At 39.4% G+C, this 17,669-nt stretch overlaps 2 protein-coding genes across 3 annotated transcripts in view; one reads left to right on the forward strand and one right to left on the reverse strand.

Annotated features, from left to right (window-relative positions):
• LOC146166808 (creatine kinase S-type, mitochondrial-like) overlaps positions 1 to 17,669 on the reverse strand; it is a 28,887-nt gene extending 11,218 nt beyond the window's left edge. The window contains exons 1-2 of one of the 2 annotated variants that reach the window (XM_083390945.1): positions 17,602 to 17,669; positions 16,793 to 16,958 (exon numbers count right to left, since the gene is read on the reverse strand). In XM_083390945.1, the coding sequence (XP_083247071.1) occupies positions 16,793 to 16,926 (134 nt within the window). In that variant the 5' untranslated portion in view covers positions 16,927 to 16,958; positions 17,602 to 17,669. Of the gene's footprint in view, positions 1 to 16,792; positions 16,959 to 17,554 lie in introns of both variants that reach the window. The other variant, XM_083390946.1, reaches the window with a different exon arrangement.
• On the forward strand, positions 4,115 to 16,286 carry LOC146166809 (uncharacterized). Its single transcript, XM_083390948.1, has 8 exons — positions 4,115 to 4,393; positions 5,096 to 5,157; positions 5,812 to 5,920; positions 8,120 to 8,279; positions 10,336 to 10,466; positions 10,877 to 11,106; positions 13,412 to 13,489; positions 14,457 to 16,286. The coding sequence occupies exons 1-8, from the start codon at positions 4,279 to 4,281 to the stop codon at positions 14,634 to 14,636; spliced, it is 1,065 nt and encodes a 354-aa protein (XP_083247074.1). The 5' UTR covers positions 4,115 to 4,278; the 3' UTR covers positions 14,637 to 16,286.

The following is a 17,669-nucleotide window of genomic DNA, read 5'->3' on the forward strand; positions in this document are numbered from 1 at the left end:
CGGGCCAGATATGAGAAAATAAAGTACTTGGCGGGCCGGATTAAGTACTGCCAAAGCTTGCATGTATTGGCGCATAATTGCGGCTAAAGTTGTACTATTTAAAAACGGCAACACTTTTATTGCACATCAAACATACTGCTTTCTTCGCGACGTAAAAAATAAATTAAGTACAGAACTTGGTAAACCAAAAATCAGTAGTTTGAATGTTATAAGATAACAATATTTCGCTACTAAAAGCATCAATACTTTGTAGCGAAATATATTCATCTTATAACATCCAAACATTCTTTATGATTGATGTGCAACCATAATCGTTTGTTTTCACCATTCGGATTCAGGCAGATTTTGTTATTCGAAAGAAAATTCTGATTATTGCCGACTTGCGTGAAAAAGTATTTTTACATCCAACCCTTGTTAAATTCGCGACACTCTTCGTCAAACTTACGTTTCTTAGTAAATCCATGGGAAAATATTTATTGCAAATTCGAAATATAATGTTAACACAAAACAAAGATTCTAAAAACACAAAGAAAACAAAGAACTAAAGAATAAATAGCAATCACTATTATTTGTGGGCCACAACCGGAAACTGTCTGCGGGCCGCTCAAAATCCGTCGCGGGCCGGACCCGACCCGCGGGCCCTTGGTCTAAACGCACTTCTAAAACATTGTGCAGAGGAGAAGGACACGCATAGCACAAACGCGATTATAAGCAAAGCGGTGACGTGTTGGCAGTTTCGCCGACCTTGGTGGTTACGACAGGGACTTTATTCAGCCTTTAGTCGTTTACGTTGCTAAATCCGCGTGTCAGAGTTTAGAGACAGTATAGCAGGGCGTGAGGACTTGTACGTTTAAGAAAAATCCACCGTACCATAAGTTTAAGTAATGCGGTATAACCAGGGCCGCTATACTGTTTTATTTATAAGTTTGTCTTCATTTTCGAGGTGTAAGTCTAAGAAAATTACTGTTCTTATTTCAAAGAAATGTGACGTATGCCCCCTTTCTTCTGATTCAAACAAAGTAACGATTGTGAAGGCAAACGAATTTATATTTTTTCTAATTTTCAACGGTTCGTCAAACTGTGGTAGCCCAAGGTATACAAATTAAAGGGACTGCCAAATACAACCGTCAGTTTGTAGCCTATTGGATATGGCGTTGCCAGAGATAGAAAAACATGTTATGTATATATAATAGGCAAACTAATAATATATCCAGGTTAAAAGATAACAACTGAGTTGTGCGTCGTCCTCTTATTGCTTTTTATTTTAACGTGGTTAGCGCATTTTATCTCCTTTTTTTGTTTCGTTTTACTTTGCGTGGCGTTGTTACATTCCCTGATAAAACATCCTGGTTAGGCAGCCGAAACGTCGGTAAACAAATAAATACGAAGGAAAGAACATTTTTCAGTATATATATCAAGGTTGATAATTCTTAGACTCACTAGCTGTTAAGTGGGGTGTTTTGTATAGTCTTCATTTCCTGTGCATATAGAGTTAATACAAAATGTGTCGGACAATTTTTTGCCCCTAGGTCCAATAGGATAACGTGACTGATATCAATCGACAACGGTTGATTTGCCTTTGCGATTGGAAGAATCGGCCTGCAATAACGACTGGCCCCACAGTTTTAAATTGCCGGGGAGCTTTCACGAAAGGTAAACCCGCAATGAGCCACGACGACGAATCAAATTGTTATATAAGCAAAGGTTGATTCAACGAAGCCATATACCGTTAATCAGGCACGCGGATTTGAAATTAGCGTCTGAAACTGAACACCATTCCGGCTTGCTTTGAATATAAGCCTACAATGCAAGACTGTCGATGTAGAATAGACAGAGGCGGAGATTGACGTTGGCAAGCCGCCTGAAACTTGCCAATACATATTTCTGTATAAAGTTTTGCAACGCATTAGAATTTCGCATCGTTTGGCACATTTTCGACTGTTTTTATTGTTTGTAAACCGAATGATGGCATTTTCGAGTGAATACGCCGCAAAGTACTAACCTCGACTACATATTTCGATATTTCAGGCAGACGTTTAGGCGCGTCAAATCCACTCGTGATGTGTGAGTGGCCCACGCTGCAGTGTTAGTCACACACAGAACTGATTTCTAGCAGGTGTGAATCGGCAGCACACTTTTGAGGTCCCGAACATTACGTCACGTGTTCAGGAGTCTGTTTCCCCACTACTACTACACTACTATTGGTACTAGTGCTGCCGCTACATTGTCTGTCGTGGTCATCGTGATTCTCATTTCAGCGAGGATTTTTCACGAGCTGGCTAAAGGCGTCCTCGTCTTACCGTTGCACAAGCACAGAAATTTGCCCAAGAGAGCGACGAAGTTTACATATAGGTGAGTTGACGATGAGGTTTTTACGACTTTTTGCGGCCAAAGCAATACATTAAGTGTTTTTTAACAAAGGTAAGATTTATGCGGTAAACGGAACTAGCCGTAAGAAACTGTTGCTATTGTTTGTTTTTTAATATCTGTCAGCTACAACGTAAGAGTTAAGATTTTTTCAAGATTCTATCAAACTTTTATTGCGTAGCATATTTTTATAATTTATGTATAGCTTACGATTTTTTTATTTCTCGCGAACAAATTTGTTTAAAAATTTGTAAACGGTTTTGGTGTTTTTTTGTACGTTTTTTCGACGCTGTTTAGCTACTGCGGTGCCTGTATGAGAAGATTGCGGTGTTCTGAACGTACATCTAGTAGGCATTTTTTGTCACGCAGCCAAGTCGTATCCATTCGTATAGCTTTGGTTATACGTTTATAGCGAACGCTGTCAACACAGCAATCGCGTATACAATCGGGAATATATATATACGCAAATTGCAAGGCCCCACCCCGGCATTATACACGTATATAGCCCATTGCTGTTGCCCAAAGTCTGCGCATCGTCAAAATCGCGTCACAGCACGTTAGTTGATGTACACGTCGCATATAGCGGTGACGTACCTACCAATATTCGGCCGTGCAAGAGCTTTTCGGGACAAGGAAACTCGCTTTGTTGCGCCGACGAGCGCTAAACGTCGAGACTTTACTCACGCCTTTGTTCCTAAAAGAACGACTTCCTCCCATAGCCGCAGAAGGCGCCTTGTTAGTATAGTAAGGCGTGAATTGATCGGGATCGCTTCGGACCGAAGAATTGTTCGGATATCTCACAAACGCCTGCGTATGACTGGAATGCCAGAGCAGTCGCTCTATTAGCGTTTTAAAGCTTCAACGTGACACTGCGCAAATAAATACTCGCGCCTTTAGATTTCGATCAGTTTCAGGGTCACTTGGACAGCGCCTTGTACGATCTGCAGCTCGTTTTCAATGCCAGACAGAGGTTTTGGTGCATCCTTACTGCATTCGCGCCAGCCTCGTTGCGGTCAGACAACAACAGCCTAAACGCAGCGGCTTGTTTCCGCAAATTGCAGGATTATTGTATCTGCTGGAAACAGCAGCCTGTGTACACTGTATATGCACACTGGTCTATAGTGTGTGTCCAAAGAGGTCCTTAGCGTTAATCTTAACTTAATCCATGGCCATTCTCGGATCTCTTGCGATACTTTCTGTTTAAGATTCGCATACCGACGATCAGCATGGTGAGTTGTCAGTTTTGGTTGTCACAGCTGTAACTGTAGATTGCGTTTGTTTGTGTTGGATTTTGAGCAGGCGGTGAACTCCGCTGTGTTTTCGAATTTATTCAGTGTTGATCGTTCAGTTTTCTGTCGTGCGTTGCCAATGCTAAAAAACGATTTTGTAAACTTCCTAAAAGTTTTGCTTATTTATCGTAAACGCGGAGCAGAAGGGTAAGTTGTGTTTGCAGGGCGGTTTTATGCTTTGAAAAATGTTTAAAGCTTCGTTTTCCCGTTTGGATGAAAATATTGCGGCAAAACTGAAAAAAATATAGCCGAGCGCTTTCAAAGCGAGCTTGTAAACTTGTCAAAAGGTCGCGATTGCAAGCGTTTCAGACGAACGCGTTTCCAAGCGAAAACCCACGCGGCCCGAATTCAACGTTTGCCAAAAACAAAAAACAACGCGGCTTTATTTTTTTTGTGTATTATTATTTACAAACTCCAAGCTAACCAGCGCCCGCTTCCGCGCGTATATCCGCAGTCCACCAACCCGTTCGACGCCGATCAGGACGAAACAAATCCGTTCGCCGAAAGTGCACCGGGGTACGACAACTATCAGTCGCTCGGGGCCGATTCTACGTCAACCAATCCGTTCGAAGAGCCACAAAATCAGCAGCAGCAGCCTCTAAGGTCTCAGCAGCCTGGCAACATGCAGTCAGTCAGCCAGCACGTGTTCCAGCTGCACAACTACAAGCGTCCGACTTTTTGCGCGCACTGCGGCGGCCTGCTGGTGGGAGTCATGCGGCAAGGACTCCGATGCAAGCGTACGTTTTTTTTATTTTCTGCCGCTTGTGGTGAATATTACGATTACTGTAGCGTTTTGGGGGTTGTTGTGTAAAAAGGCGTGTCATTATGAAATTCAAAACCATTGGCAGCAGGTTTCTGCTTGTCGATTACTGTTCCACCGACGCGTATATTAACGATAAAGCTCAGAAAGTTTTTGGCAGCAGTAAAACTCAAAATTGTGGCTCTATGCAACATGTTTTTATGATTGAACAAATTTAACTCCGTTGTGTACCAATAAATTGAATTGTTTGGTTTCAAGCTATAAAACTAAATTAAAATCGCGATTAACCGCAACACAATTTTTAAACTCAGTTTTGCGGCCATAAGAATACATTGCCCCAAATTGATTTGTAGGACCTTTTAACTAAATTCCGATTCATTACTCCTTTACATAACCACTTCCCAAACTCGCTTAACTGCTTAAAAATATGTTTAAACATCCAGATATTAATGGGGAATGCTATAGGGGCATTAAAATGCAACGCTATTCACCAAACGTGTTGGAAAAAGAAAAGTTTTAGCTGTCAAACTATGTGAAACGAACCGTTGGAATTTAAACCTTTCATATTGTAAAAAGCTTTAGAATTTTTTTTTCAGTTTTCGAGTGTCAATTTCAGATATAACTCAGTTTAATCGCAACTATAGCAATGTTAATGTTATCTGTCCGTTTTTCTTTGCAGGTTGCGAAACGGACGTACACGAAAAATGCCAGGAGGACTTGCAAAAGGGCTGCATAGAAATGGTGAGTGACAAGCGACATTCAAACGGTTTCCGGGAGATTTTTTCGGTTTCAACGCACTTCAAACAAATGACAGCCCGAAGCAAGAATATTATAATTGTTTAATTTCGTAAAATGTTTTCCAAGCGTTTAACAATTCAACAAGTAAGCGTTGTTAAGTCGTGCAGCATGGTTAAACACCAGTATACTCGGCCTTGGTACTAGTTTCGTTATTTTTTTTACTAGTCTACGCTAATGTTTAATTTATTTTACTGTTCTAAGTTTAAAACTTTCGGCAAGTTTTCATCAAAAGTATAGACGGGCTGGCCAAACAGTATTTCGTTAAATAACATAAAAGTTTCGCACCCTAATCTATAAGGATGTAGAAAGCGCCTTTGTGAGCGTTTTCGTCAACTAAGCAGTTGTAATTTGGAACAAAGAGCTAATAAATTGTGTATATTAATCAAAAACGCCTCCTCTGGTAATTGCAATTAATTACAATCACCAGAGGAGCCGTTTTTGATTAATTGTGCTTGGTAGCAACAGTTTACAAACTGGGTTATATACTTTTATGCTGACCATATTTGTAAACGAGTAAATTAGCTTCCCAATACCGAACATTTAACAAATAAATGCACCCATATGCCTGTCTCATCACAACTGCTTTCTCGTTTTTAGGTGGTCGGACAGCACAACTTTCGCGAAAAGACCTACAAGCAGCCGACCTTCTGCGACTGTTGCACCAAGCTGCTGGTGGGAGTTGTCAACCAGGGATTCAAGTGCTCAGGTAAAGCAAACGAAGTTTCTGCGATAAGGTGCGGTTTAAGCACCAATCGGAGATTTTGTAATGACTTAGATTAATGACTGATTATACAGTGCACTTAAGTCACTGTTTTTAAATGACTTGACGTGACCTAAGTCTTTCGACCAAAATGACTCGACTTGACTTGAGTGTTTTGGAAAAAATGACTTGATTCGGACTTAAGTAATTGTGTCAAATGACGACTCACAAAAGTACGCGGTGAAGTGGATAACGATACTGTTTGGAACCTATTTAAGTCTGGGAAGATCGTTTCTAGAGCTATGCGCAAAAATAAAAGGCCGTTGACGCATAACAATATAACGAACGTTTCGGTTGATGCTTTAACCATAATTGGTGTTTAACTAATTTTGTCCGCCGCTTTGTGTCTAAAAAATTGCGTTTTTATGCGACATGTTGCGTGGATGGCCACGGTGCTAGAAACAAGATAAAAAAATATCGGCCAGGTGCTTATTTAACGAAGCAGTATCTAATCAATACAATGTTGAAACAATTTCATGAAAAACACCAAAGACACTTAATGACTTTTCAAAGAAAACTTATAGCCTTTCAAAGACCTAAAATTGGATCACGATGTTTAATATAATTCTAAATAAGAGTAATGTCATGACCGACACAGTTATAAATAGTTAAAAAATGTTTTTAACTGCGCTTACTTAACATAAAACTTGAAGCTGCACATAAAAGCAATTAAACGACTATATATGTGGCAACCCTGAAATGAGTCATTTTAAAAACGATTTTAGAGCCCGTCTTCCTGTTTCAATCAGAATAATGTTGATGTTTTGCACGCCAATGCACTTTTTAATACCAACGTTTTTATTGTTGGGACGACGATTCAAAGCTTCTGTTTAGAGTTAAACGGTTAGGCGTATTTTCAACTTACGGCGTGCTGGATAGATCGACCGGGTTCGCTTTAGAATCGGCTATTTTAAGCAAACTTTGTGTTCATATGGTGTTTATAAATAAATAGTAACGCGAATGTCAAGAATATTTGTTCGGAGAACTAAATAACGCATATAGTATATAAAGCGAAAAAAATACTGAGGACGTTCAAATATCTTGTATTTTTTAACCATAAAGCCCTGTTTTTTCCTGGATAGCAGTTAACGGGTTAATTATAACCAAAATTATACAAGCCTGGACACAACACGTGGATCAATAACGGTCTCGATTTCCTAAACGGCCATTATGCTAAACTTTTGCCATTTACTATACTTTCGCAAGTCAAAGAAACATATATTTTATACAATGCTATTCATAAATTATGCTGTGAGTTCTTTCCTTTTTTTGTGTACCAAATGTGTATAAAGGCTGTTCACAGTTTGAAAACCTTTTGCGTATCCTTTTCTGCGCCTTTGGAAGTTTGGCATCCGGCGGTGGAATTTGCATTGTACAGATAGACTGGTATACTGAAAGGCAAAGGTTCAATACGCCCACACATTTGTGCTCGATAGTCTATGCAGCTTAGGTTAGGGCCCACATAACAAAAAATGGTCGCAAAGCAAAGCTGTATAGCTAGAAAAAAATCATTCCCCTTATTTTTCACACCTAGAACGCAACTTTGACCCGCGTAAAGTTAAAATAAAAAAAAATTGCTTAAAAATTGCGCCGTTATCGTTAAGGTACAAATTTAAGGTACAAATTTTAAGAGATAAATAACCAACATATTATATGAGAAAATATAGGATTATCTCTACGAGTGACGCCATAATCCCTTATTCCCAAGGATGTTTCCTAATGGTTTCCAATACAACAAGACTCAAATAACCAGCAGATTTTCAATTAGCAAAAATTCAAAACAATAAAAGATACACACACATACGCGGCGTTCAACAGCTGTAATCTAGACTTTTTTAAAGCTCCTTTTGACCAACGATTACGGCTAGGTATCAATAGACACCTAAATACATTGCAGACTTACGAAATATGTCGATCGAAGACGCAAGCAAGGCTAAAAAAATAACTAGCCTGCAGTGAGGTTCGAACTCACGACCTCCGGTCAAGCCGGGACCGTCGCTCTACCGACTGAGCTATACACAGACTCAGAGAGAAGTGAGTTGAGAAACAACCATACGCCAATGTACATATCGATTTTAAAAAATATTTTTGTTTCTAAATTTTGTTTAAGTCGCTTTTTCAGCGTGCCTTCTGCTTTGCTTTCAGAATGCAGCGCCAACGTGCACGACAAGTGCCGGGAGAAAATCGAAACCGAGTGCAAGAAAACGCCGGGAAAACAGTCGAAGAAGAAGACGGCCGCGGCCCCTAAAGATTCGAACGAGAATTCGCCGCCGAGCAGCAAGGACCTAAGTCCAGCGGGCAGAGGGTAAGGCTGGGTTTGCTGCTGTTTTGCTTGCGCTGTTGTTTATCTTAGATCGCAGAGGGGAAGGGCATGTTATCGTTTTGTTAGGCGAACGCTTTATAAGAGGTCGGGGAACCAGTTGGAAACGATACAAAAGCTCGGGATTCCCAACCTTTTTTACACCGTGGCACCCTTTCAAATTTTTGAGAAATCAAAGGTCCCCTATTTATAAATCGAAATTCATAAATCTAAAAATTAAAATAAAGAAAGAAAACTCAAGATCAAGAAGTAGCTTATTGCTGTACTAGTATTTTTATTAAATTTTAATTTATTTATTCTGCTATTGATATAGTTGACTTGGATATCTTTTTTCATGGCCCCCAGGTTGGGAACCCCTTCTGTAAACCAATTGATCTAAGCCACAGTGCTTATCAGACGTTTAGGTTCGCTTATATCATTTTTTTTTACTTTGTGGACGATTAATTTTGCTGTCCACAATAAGATGTTGTGGCAGAACAATTAACATGAAATGAAATGCAATTTAGTTGAGAATTTAATCCGGTAGATCTTAAAAACGAATAGAGCTTCTGGGAATTAGGGAGTCGGCGAAAATTTCATATATATTGATTAACAGAAAACTAATTAATTAGTATAGCCGAATAGGTTATAGCTTCTATTTGTCAACCAATCACCATACATTTCATAACTGAAAAATTGTTCTGCGAAGGCAAATAAACTAGATACAATTCTGACTTTAGTGATTTTTTGTAAATTTTGTAAAACTATTTAGGACAAAAACTTTTTGTAAAAAATGTTTAGTTATATTGGCGCTTAAAAAAAGCATTGCGTGAAACATATTTCTAAAAAAGATATATATTGCGTATATATATTGTATATAGCCTATATATATATTGCATATTGCGTATAGGGTGTTTATTAAAGTTTGGCGCGTATATTTTACTGCGGAACCGTGTCACGTGGTGTAGTTCCGGTCTGCTATTAATCACAACTCTATACAAGGCGTGTGACGTAGGTGACCAATCCAGGGTCATTTCGGAGTCGGGACCCAATAAAATCATCACTGGGTGCTGTGCTTTGCCTATGCCGGTGTTACGTGTAACCTATAGTTACTATGGCGCGCGTAAGATAATGCGTACATATATGACAATCTGCTGGTAAGGTAAATCCCGTGAGATAATTGAAAGCAGAACCACCACGCAAACAGGAAACACTAGTAACGGCGCCTCTATATGGGTCAGTGACGTCAGTACACGTGTCACGGGTTAGAAAATTAGAACTGGCAGAATAAAGGGATTTTTGGACGAGCTTTTACGATGTTAAAGCAGCTTGCCGTGAGTTGATGTCGGATTTACAGACTTGGACAATTAAAACTTTATTTTCTAAACCTAAACGGGGAAATATTCAAACAGTTCAATGTATACAACGAAAGCCATCGCAGACTCACGTGAGTCTTTCGGTATACTAATGATACGTAAGCCGCAATCGTTTATCAAAAGGCAACTTCAGAAGAGCTAGATTACAGTGGTTAACACACATATGTGTGTGCATCTTTCTTTGTTACAAACAGTCTTGATCGTACAGAACAGTGGTTCTAAACCGCGGCTCCTAACCATCTTTTTAGCGGCTCCCAACAGGGTTGAAAAAATAAAATGATTTGTCAGAACAACCGCAGGTGTTTTAAGATCAATTGTTTGATAACGTAACTTTGAACATTTTTATGACCACAAAACAAAAATACTGGATCCGCCCCTGCACATAACATACCGCGATACCAAAACAACCCTTCGAATAAAGCATGACTTATTCAGCAAGAAAATAGGACAATTCGGAGTAATTGGAAAACGAAACATTTCCTTATAAATAAAAAGGCACAATGTCTTCTTTATTGTAATTTGTTGTTATTAATAAAAAATTGTTTTCAGTAAAATGCTTGATCTCTTTGAGGTTTCTTTTAAAATCAACTGTTCAAATTTGGCTCAGATGCTTACAAAGGTCGAGAACCGCTGGGCTAGACCTCTTTTGCGTCAAAGGGTCATAATGTGTCTTTTATACTTTGCAGGATGCAAAGGGTGCGGGGTTCGCGAAGAACGTTCAGAGGCCGAGATGGAAACGGTCGCAGGGAAAGGGGCGAAGAAAAAGTGCCTTTCGCCACCATGGAATACCTGAATGAGGATTCCAAGGAGAACGAAGGTCCGTGGTATTTTGGGAGTATTTTGCAGCCGCCTTGTATAAGCGTGAATATGCTGAGCATTTTACAACACAATTTGGCCGTTTTTTAAAACCTTTTTGTTTTATCGGTAAAAAATTACCAGTTGTAGAAAAATTAAAAACGGAGTTAAATATTTCAACGTTCTATCGCTGAATTTTTTTTTAATTTTTTTTTCATTTTATGCCATTTTTCACGGGAAAAGTTGTTTTTCTCCAAGGTATATCCGCAAAATTTCATACAAATAGCAAAATTAGTCAAAAAAATACGGCTACGTGTCGCCAGCGACATTTGTTGGTTATTTGTTCTCCGTTTAGGGTGGATTTAAACACCTTTGTCGGCCAGACGAATATTGAAGTCCTCACAGCGAATTTTATCTTATATATTTCATCAGACCCGGAGCCCTCGTCAGTGTTCGCCACAATGCCACCAAAACAGGCGCCGTCAACGCCGCAGCATCAGCATGAGGAACTAGGTCGCACCCCAAGCGACCCCGCCCAACCCCTGGCCCCGAGCTGCGACCCTTCACCCTCGACCAGTCGCCATGCTTCGTCGGCGCAACAGCAGGCTGGTGGAAGCGGAGGCGGCAGCAGTAACGCGAACCTTCAGCAGATGGACGCGGCGGTAAGTATCAGCTGCGTCTTGGCGTCTCATTACTACACGTGTCTTGCCACTTTAACATTTCGCATATTTTTTGCGAACTTCGTGTGCTCTTGTGGCCAATTAAGGTATTTGCGATGGGGATTTTGTTTTTTGCTTGGTGTTTTTCAAAGGACGGTTTACTTCAGTGCCGGGATTGCTTTCCTTTTTTTATTTTTATGATTTTTTTTAGGAAAATGCGATACCCTATAATTAAGGTAATTTGGTTTTCGCAGCTACCTAATTCAAAAATAAAAGACAAAGACAACAAAAAGTTTTACCATTTTTACGGCGTTCGGAATGTCCGATACATGGAACTTTACTCCGTTACCGAAACCCTATGTTTTGGTTGACAATAATTGCGACCTGATCCGATCCCATTATCCGACACAGGCATTACTATGGTCTAATAAGGAAAATTGTTCAATGTGAATGCTTTTCAGTGTATTAGGTGCAGATGTGCTTTGCCGTTAGGAAACCCATTTGTTTTCGGTTTGGAATTGAATATTTCTGATAAACTTGACTTTCACAGCAGAAATTGCTGCTTCGGACCGCAAAACGTGAAACGGCGCCGATACCACCCGAATATCGGACGAGTACCGATAATATCACTTTTTATCGGTATCGGCTACGATCCGGCACTATCGGGAATCCCTACGTAGCGCTATGTCCGCAATTTAATGAAGGTTACCACTGAAGTATGAAGTAAAGCAAGTATTACAACGCTAAACCTAACCCAACATTTAGAACGAAATCAACCTATATTCTGTATCCTGTTGTCCGAGCACCCTCCTTAAGTGTTTCTTTGTAAATCGCCGTATTTGTCTAACTATAAATAGAGGAATCAGATTGCACTATGTAAAGATAGATTGTATTGACTTCTCGGCAAGTTTTCGCACAACCGTGCTTTATCAGGTCAAAGTATAAAATGTATAAAATGGCCTGATGAAGCATGGTTGTCCGAAAGCAAGAATTCAATACAATTTGCAGTAACATAGTGCTATACCTGATTCCACTACTTAAATGTTGGCGTTGATCACAAAGAGTCTGAGTGATCTGTTAAAAAAAAACACCAGTAACACCATACCCATCAAACACCAGTACTTTAAAAGTTCGTTGCAGAACAGTATTTGGTGCCATTGTTCCATGGCCATAGAGCATAGGCATATTGCGTACGTGCGATGAGCTTAAAAGCTTTAGTTGGCGAGGCGTTTCCCAGTCGGGTATTAAACGTCGGATGTGGGCAATTGCTGATCGGGTAACAATGTGAAGAAAGTCGGTCGAAAAGAGTTGAAGGGGAGCAATATAGTTACAAAAGATAGCAGCGACCGGTCGTGGACTGCAGACATTGTTTTCCGCAAATATCACTGCGCTTAGAAACAAGGCCAAATCGGTCTAAAAGAGTTTTAGGAAGACAATTAATAAACATTGACTAACCCTGAACATCATTTCATCTCCGAAAAAACCACTGCGTAAAAAAATGTGCTAAATCAGTGTTACGCAAAAATAGCCCGACGTCTAATTTTGATTTTGGGTTTATTTGGTAAACACGAATCACGCATCGTTTTTTCCTGTACGCAAACAAAACAACTCGCGTCTCAACACACGTTTCGCTGCATTCACTGCCACACAACGTTCGTCATGTCACAATGCTGTCTCCTGTTTTTAGGGGTGGTTTCAAGATTTAGGTTTTGAGGGGTATGAAAAAGCATTACAATTTTTCACACATGGCGGTATAAAATTCGTCATGAAATAACTAATCCTAAAAATCCCGTGCGAAACTATAAGTGTCAAGACAAGGCTAATTATGCAAAGCGGGGGAAAAAAGCGTATATATATTGTGTTTAAATATCATACTTCAAACGGAGACATGACACATTATAGGCACAAATTATAGGGGCTTTTATGAAATTCCTTAATGACATTAGTTCACACGGCGCAATTAGCCATAAAGGGCACGGCGCCTTTGACCTGAAAAGATTTCCTTAAATCGTCAAACATATACTCTTTACTCATTTTCAACATAGTTAGTTTCAATATAGTTTTATACATTTTTCTATGTTGAAAATAAATAAAAGAGTTATTCAAAATACGTTCAAATTGCTATCTACTTCTGTAGCCTATGGGCCTTGATATTCTTACTACGTCATACTAGAAACAAAATTAAAGTTTTGGCCGAAAATATCGTTACAGGTCCGTGGTCTGGTGTCCCCCTAGATCCGCCCCTGATATAAGGAGCCCGAACTTTGTCAGTTTTTCCTTCAATAACCCGCCTCTGTGTTGATTTCAGGTGCAAAAGGTGGTCGACATCATGAAAGACAACAGCAGCAAGCTAAACGAGCGCTGCGACAAACTGGAAAACCTGCAGGTAAGACTACATAGCGCTTTCTGAAGAACTCGCATTTGGGGCAAAATAAGAAACGGTTGTTGCGGAGAGTTTGTTTTATTCCGTGCTTTACTCGGGGCGTTTAGAGCGACTTTAGCTCGGAAAGTTTAACGATCTACAGGTTGAAAAAGTTTCGTTGGGTGCTTTGTGGTAACCAAAATGCGCATTTTAAATGTGGCGAATTACCGATACTTATACTATAGACCAGTGCTTCTTAAACTTTTTTTAGTTTTGTTCATCCCTAGCATTTATCTCCAGATTTCCTTCACCCTTGTCTTATGATATGATAAAAAATTTTGACGGTTCACCCTTATTCACCCCTTTTGGTTGGTTCACCCGCGCAAAAAGTTTATTCACCCTGAGGTGAACCATTCACCTGTTTAAGAAACACTGCTATAGACTATGGTGATATCAGCCTCGGAATGATATGGTTATCAGGGTTGCCTTACAATTCCAAAAATAAAAATTCAAAGACATTAAAAAAATTGTAGGTATTTAAAGACCTAAAATTGGGTCGCTCTATGTTTTTTTGAATCTAATTCCAAAATTAACGGTATAAATGCCTTGTTCAACACCTCTTAAAATATTTTTTCAATTTTTTTTAACCGTACTTAACACATACCTTAAAGCTGCATATAAAATAAAGACTATTCAAAGACGCTTAAAAAACATGAGGTTTTTTTCGAAGAATTTTTTATACGCAAATCAATACAAAGACATTCAAAAACTTTTAAAGATTTAAAGACTCCGTGGTAACCTTTCCTTATGCTGTAGATCCATAAGGCTCATCAGAAGACAAAAACTATGTTTAGCAGAAAATTGATAAAAAAAAACTATTTTGCCTTATTTCGTCTGCGTTCTGCATGCCTCAAAAAACGCGTTCGAAAAAAAGCGCGTCACACCGTAATTTTGGGGTAAACCTGTTCCACCGTAAATTTTCTATACCCAGGACAAGTCGCAGAAGCTGAAAGAGAGCGCCAGCATCTTCGAGAAGAAAACGATCGAGATCAGGCGCAAGATGTGGCTACGGAACAAGAAGCTATGGATCTGCCTGGCCGCAGTACTGCTCGTACTGATCGTGATAATAGTGGTGTCTGTCGTGTTCGTCAGCAAGAAGAAAACCGCCTAAGGTTCGCGCCGTTAGCCTGAAGAATTGCGTTGCTACTAGGGGCAAACACACCAAACGCAGGCGCCATTCTGATGGGGATTTATGCTCATTTTCGTTTGGACAAGAGGTTCAAAGTGCGGCACCAAAGTTATGCTAGATGCCTTTCTTTAGATTTTGTTTAGTGACTCCCGAGCCCAATTGGCTCGTATGCCTCTGCAGTAACTATAGATATACTGTCCAACAATTTCCAGCCATGCGGTTTACTGGTATTCCACAATAAACCTATTACGACCAGCACAAATCAACTGTGCATAATGTAGGAAAATATATCTTGCTTTTTTTACGCTTGCCGTATACAATCTACCGTAGCTAGACGCTCACCAATTTGGCGAAAAATAAATAAAATGACACTTATATCTAGGGGCCTCTAGGCAATCTTGGGTATTTCCCGATTGTGAACCACTACTTTAGATAAAACATTTATCAATATACTTAGATAGTTAGAGATGTCCGACTCGGCCGGGTGTGCAGTATAGCGAGCTCGAAAATTTGCCTTTAGTTCGAAATTTGTAGAATAGTTTTCATCATTGATTGACTTGTTTCGAATAAAACATATTTTTCTTCGTTCATTTACTTGTCGTTTTCGCTTTGTAGATGGCAAACGTTTAAAATGCCACAACTTCTCAATCTGTTTATCTGTATGGCACATATTGTCCTTATTCAAAAGATTTTTTTTGTCATATTTCAACAGAAATTTTTCCCGGTATTTTGCTTTTTATTTTCGACGACAATTTTAACATTTACCAGCGGTAAAAAAATATTCGACAGTTGACATTAAATCCGAGTACTTGTGTGAGAACTGTTGCACGCATTAAACTCGTTTTGTTTGAAAAATTGTAAGGCTTGTCTAAGTAGCTCGAGTATAGGCTACAGCATTAATTCATTATATAATAGACCGCCTAAATATTACACGGTTACTTTCAAGTAAACGCGGCAACGCTTTATTGAGTTCCACTCTACTTATCTCATTTGATTTTTTCAACGTAAACTGTGTTTTTTTTTGCAGAATTTGTTTCCAACATGTATATTCCTGATCGCTTTTAAAACTTTTAAAGTATTTTGAAGCATTTTCGCCTTATATTTTGCAAGCATATTCTACATTTTTATAATAACATAGATTGCCTTTTGTAGTTAAGCGGATACCAGCATGATATTTCACTTGCGTAATTTTCGCAGTTAGCCTTGCAAATCGAAAGGATAACACAATTATTGAATGTGCGGACTCTATATTTACACGATATAATGACGACTTTTTTTACCTTTTTTGGCCAAAACAGCACCACACAATGGCGGCATGTACCATAAGGTTTTATCTATTCTCTCTCGACCGTTTTGGTATTTACAGACATTTGTTTATTTATGGTAATCATTGTTGACTTTGTTGATGACAGCCAGCAGCGGGGTACGTAATTTTGTCCAAAACAAATTTTCGTCGTTTTTGACTCTTTTCTGCTTGCCCTATCTCGCAGAACACAGCATTCGCGTTTTGTGTAAATTTACGGCCAATTTCTTTCACCCGTTTAACATTATTTGCGTATACGCTTTTCTCCGTTTTGTGTCGTGTTTTGGCGTGTCTGGCAACTGAATGTGTTGTTTACTTTCTCTATTAGTGCAATATACAAGTCGTAGTATTTATGAATGAGGGTGTGTTTTGAATGGAATCGGAAGCATTTTTTAACGTTATTAAGTGGGCAAATGAAGCTCATTTCGTACGAAATTGGCAGAACTGGACAACAAATGGACTCTACGGACAACTTACAGATTTCAAAATACGTCTCAAAACCGACATGTTCATAAACCCCCCAAAAATAATTAGAATAGGTATGGCCCAGCTGCGGCTTTTCATTTTTTTGCGGTTCTTACGCCCATGTTGTAATTGTTTTGAGGGGATGTAAAATGTCGATTAGTTAGTTTAAGTTATAAGTAATCTAGCTAAGCGAAATGAAATTCGTTTCTACCCATTTGTAAAGTGTTCCTCCTCGCAGTTAACAAAGTAAAAAAAGTCGCTCTGAGTTTGTCTGGCTGGCCACGGGAATAGACTTAACAGCTGGCCAAGTTTAACAGCCCACAGAAGTCGTACATACCTAACAACACGTAAACACGAAATAAACACTTACCTCGGGGGAAATTTGAGGGCGCGGGTCGGGGGGAGACGGGCCTGGGCTTCCTGCTGATTGTAGATGTAGGTGCTTGCGCCACCTAGCGCCAAAGCGGCGGCCGGAATCACTTTAGTCCAGGAAAAGAACGACATCTCGATTGGCGATTTCGGGATTGCTAGAAAACCTGCGGCGAGACGGCGTTAATCGAATGTGCGATGAAACGTCGATCAAAATGTTCTAAGTAGCAAACACGCAGTTATTTGTTTTTAAGTATTCAGGTAACTTTCATTTATTTCTCAACTTTACCCATAATCTCAGTAAGTTCTGTTTCAACCAAGCTAAAATAAGTATTTTTGGGGTGGAAACAAAACTGGTAGATTAGGTATTAAACTTTTATGCCGAAGAAAAATGTTTTTACTGGCAAATTTCTAACTAGTTTAATCTTAATCTTCACAAAATTCCAGTCACAGTCGGCGGCCCTGTCCCGAAAATGAGTTCTTAATTGTTCTACTTTAAAATTAGAACAAGTTGCGTTATATATAAATATCAACCATGTCAATTAACTGTTTTCGTAAAGACAGTACAGCACAACAAAGCTTGTTGGAACGTTTCTTGACTAAAATTTATTTTATTGCCAGTTAACCTTGTTTATAAAAGTTTCTGCAGCTTTTAGGTTAAAGTATTCGAATCTCCGCCTTAAAATCTTCTGCTAGATCAACAAAGATATATAAACAGCACGTTGATGCCATTAACCGAGCTCATTATTGCAAATTTAGGTACCTCTCAAAGCAACGAGATCGCACAGCTGCGTCTAAAAAACGAATTACCTTGAGCTGTTGGCAGTTGAAGTAACGAAGGCGAAGTGAGCTGACCTCTAACAGACTTGCGCAACTGG

Source organism: Ascidiella aspersa, chromosome 1 (assembly GCF_963924565.1).
Source record: "Ascidiella aspersa chromosome 1, kaAscAspe10.2, whole genome shotgun sequence".
Classification (NCBI taxonomy): Eukaryota; Metazoa; Chordata; class Ascidiacea; order Phlebobranchia; family Ascidiidae; genus Ascidiella; species Ascidiella aspersa.

Bases quoted from the DNA above. Each gene is read 5' to 3' on its own strand.
- LOC146166809 (XM_083390948.1), top strand. From the start codon at position 4,279: ATGCAGTCAGTCAGCCAGCACGTGTTCCAGCTGCACAACTACAAGCGT. The intron at 11,107-13,411 runs GTAAGTATCAGC...TGTTGATTTCAG, and splicing joins TTCAGCAGATGGACGCGGCG to GTGCAAAAGGTGGTCGACAT. The intron at 13,490-14,456 runs GTAAGACTACAT...TTCTATACCCAG, and splicing joins ACAAACTGGAAAACCTGCAG to GACAAGTCGCAGAAGCTGAA.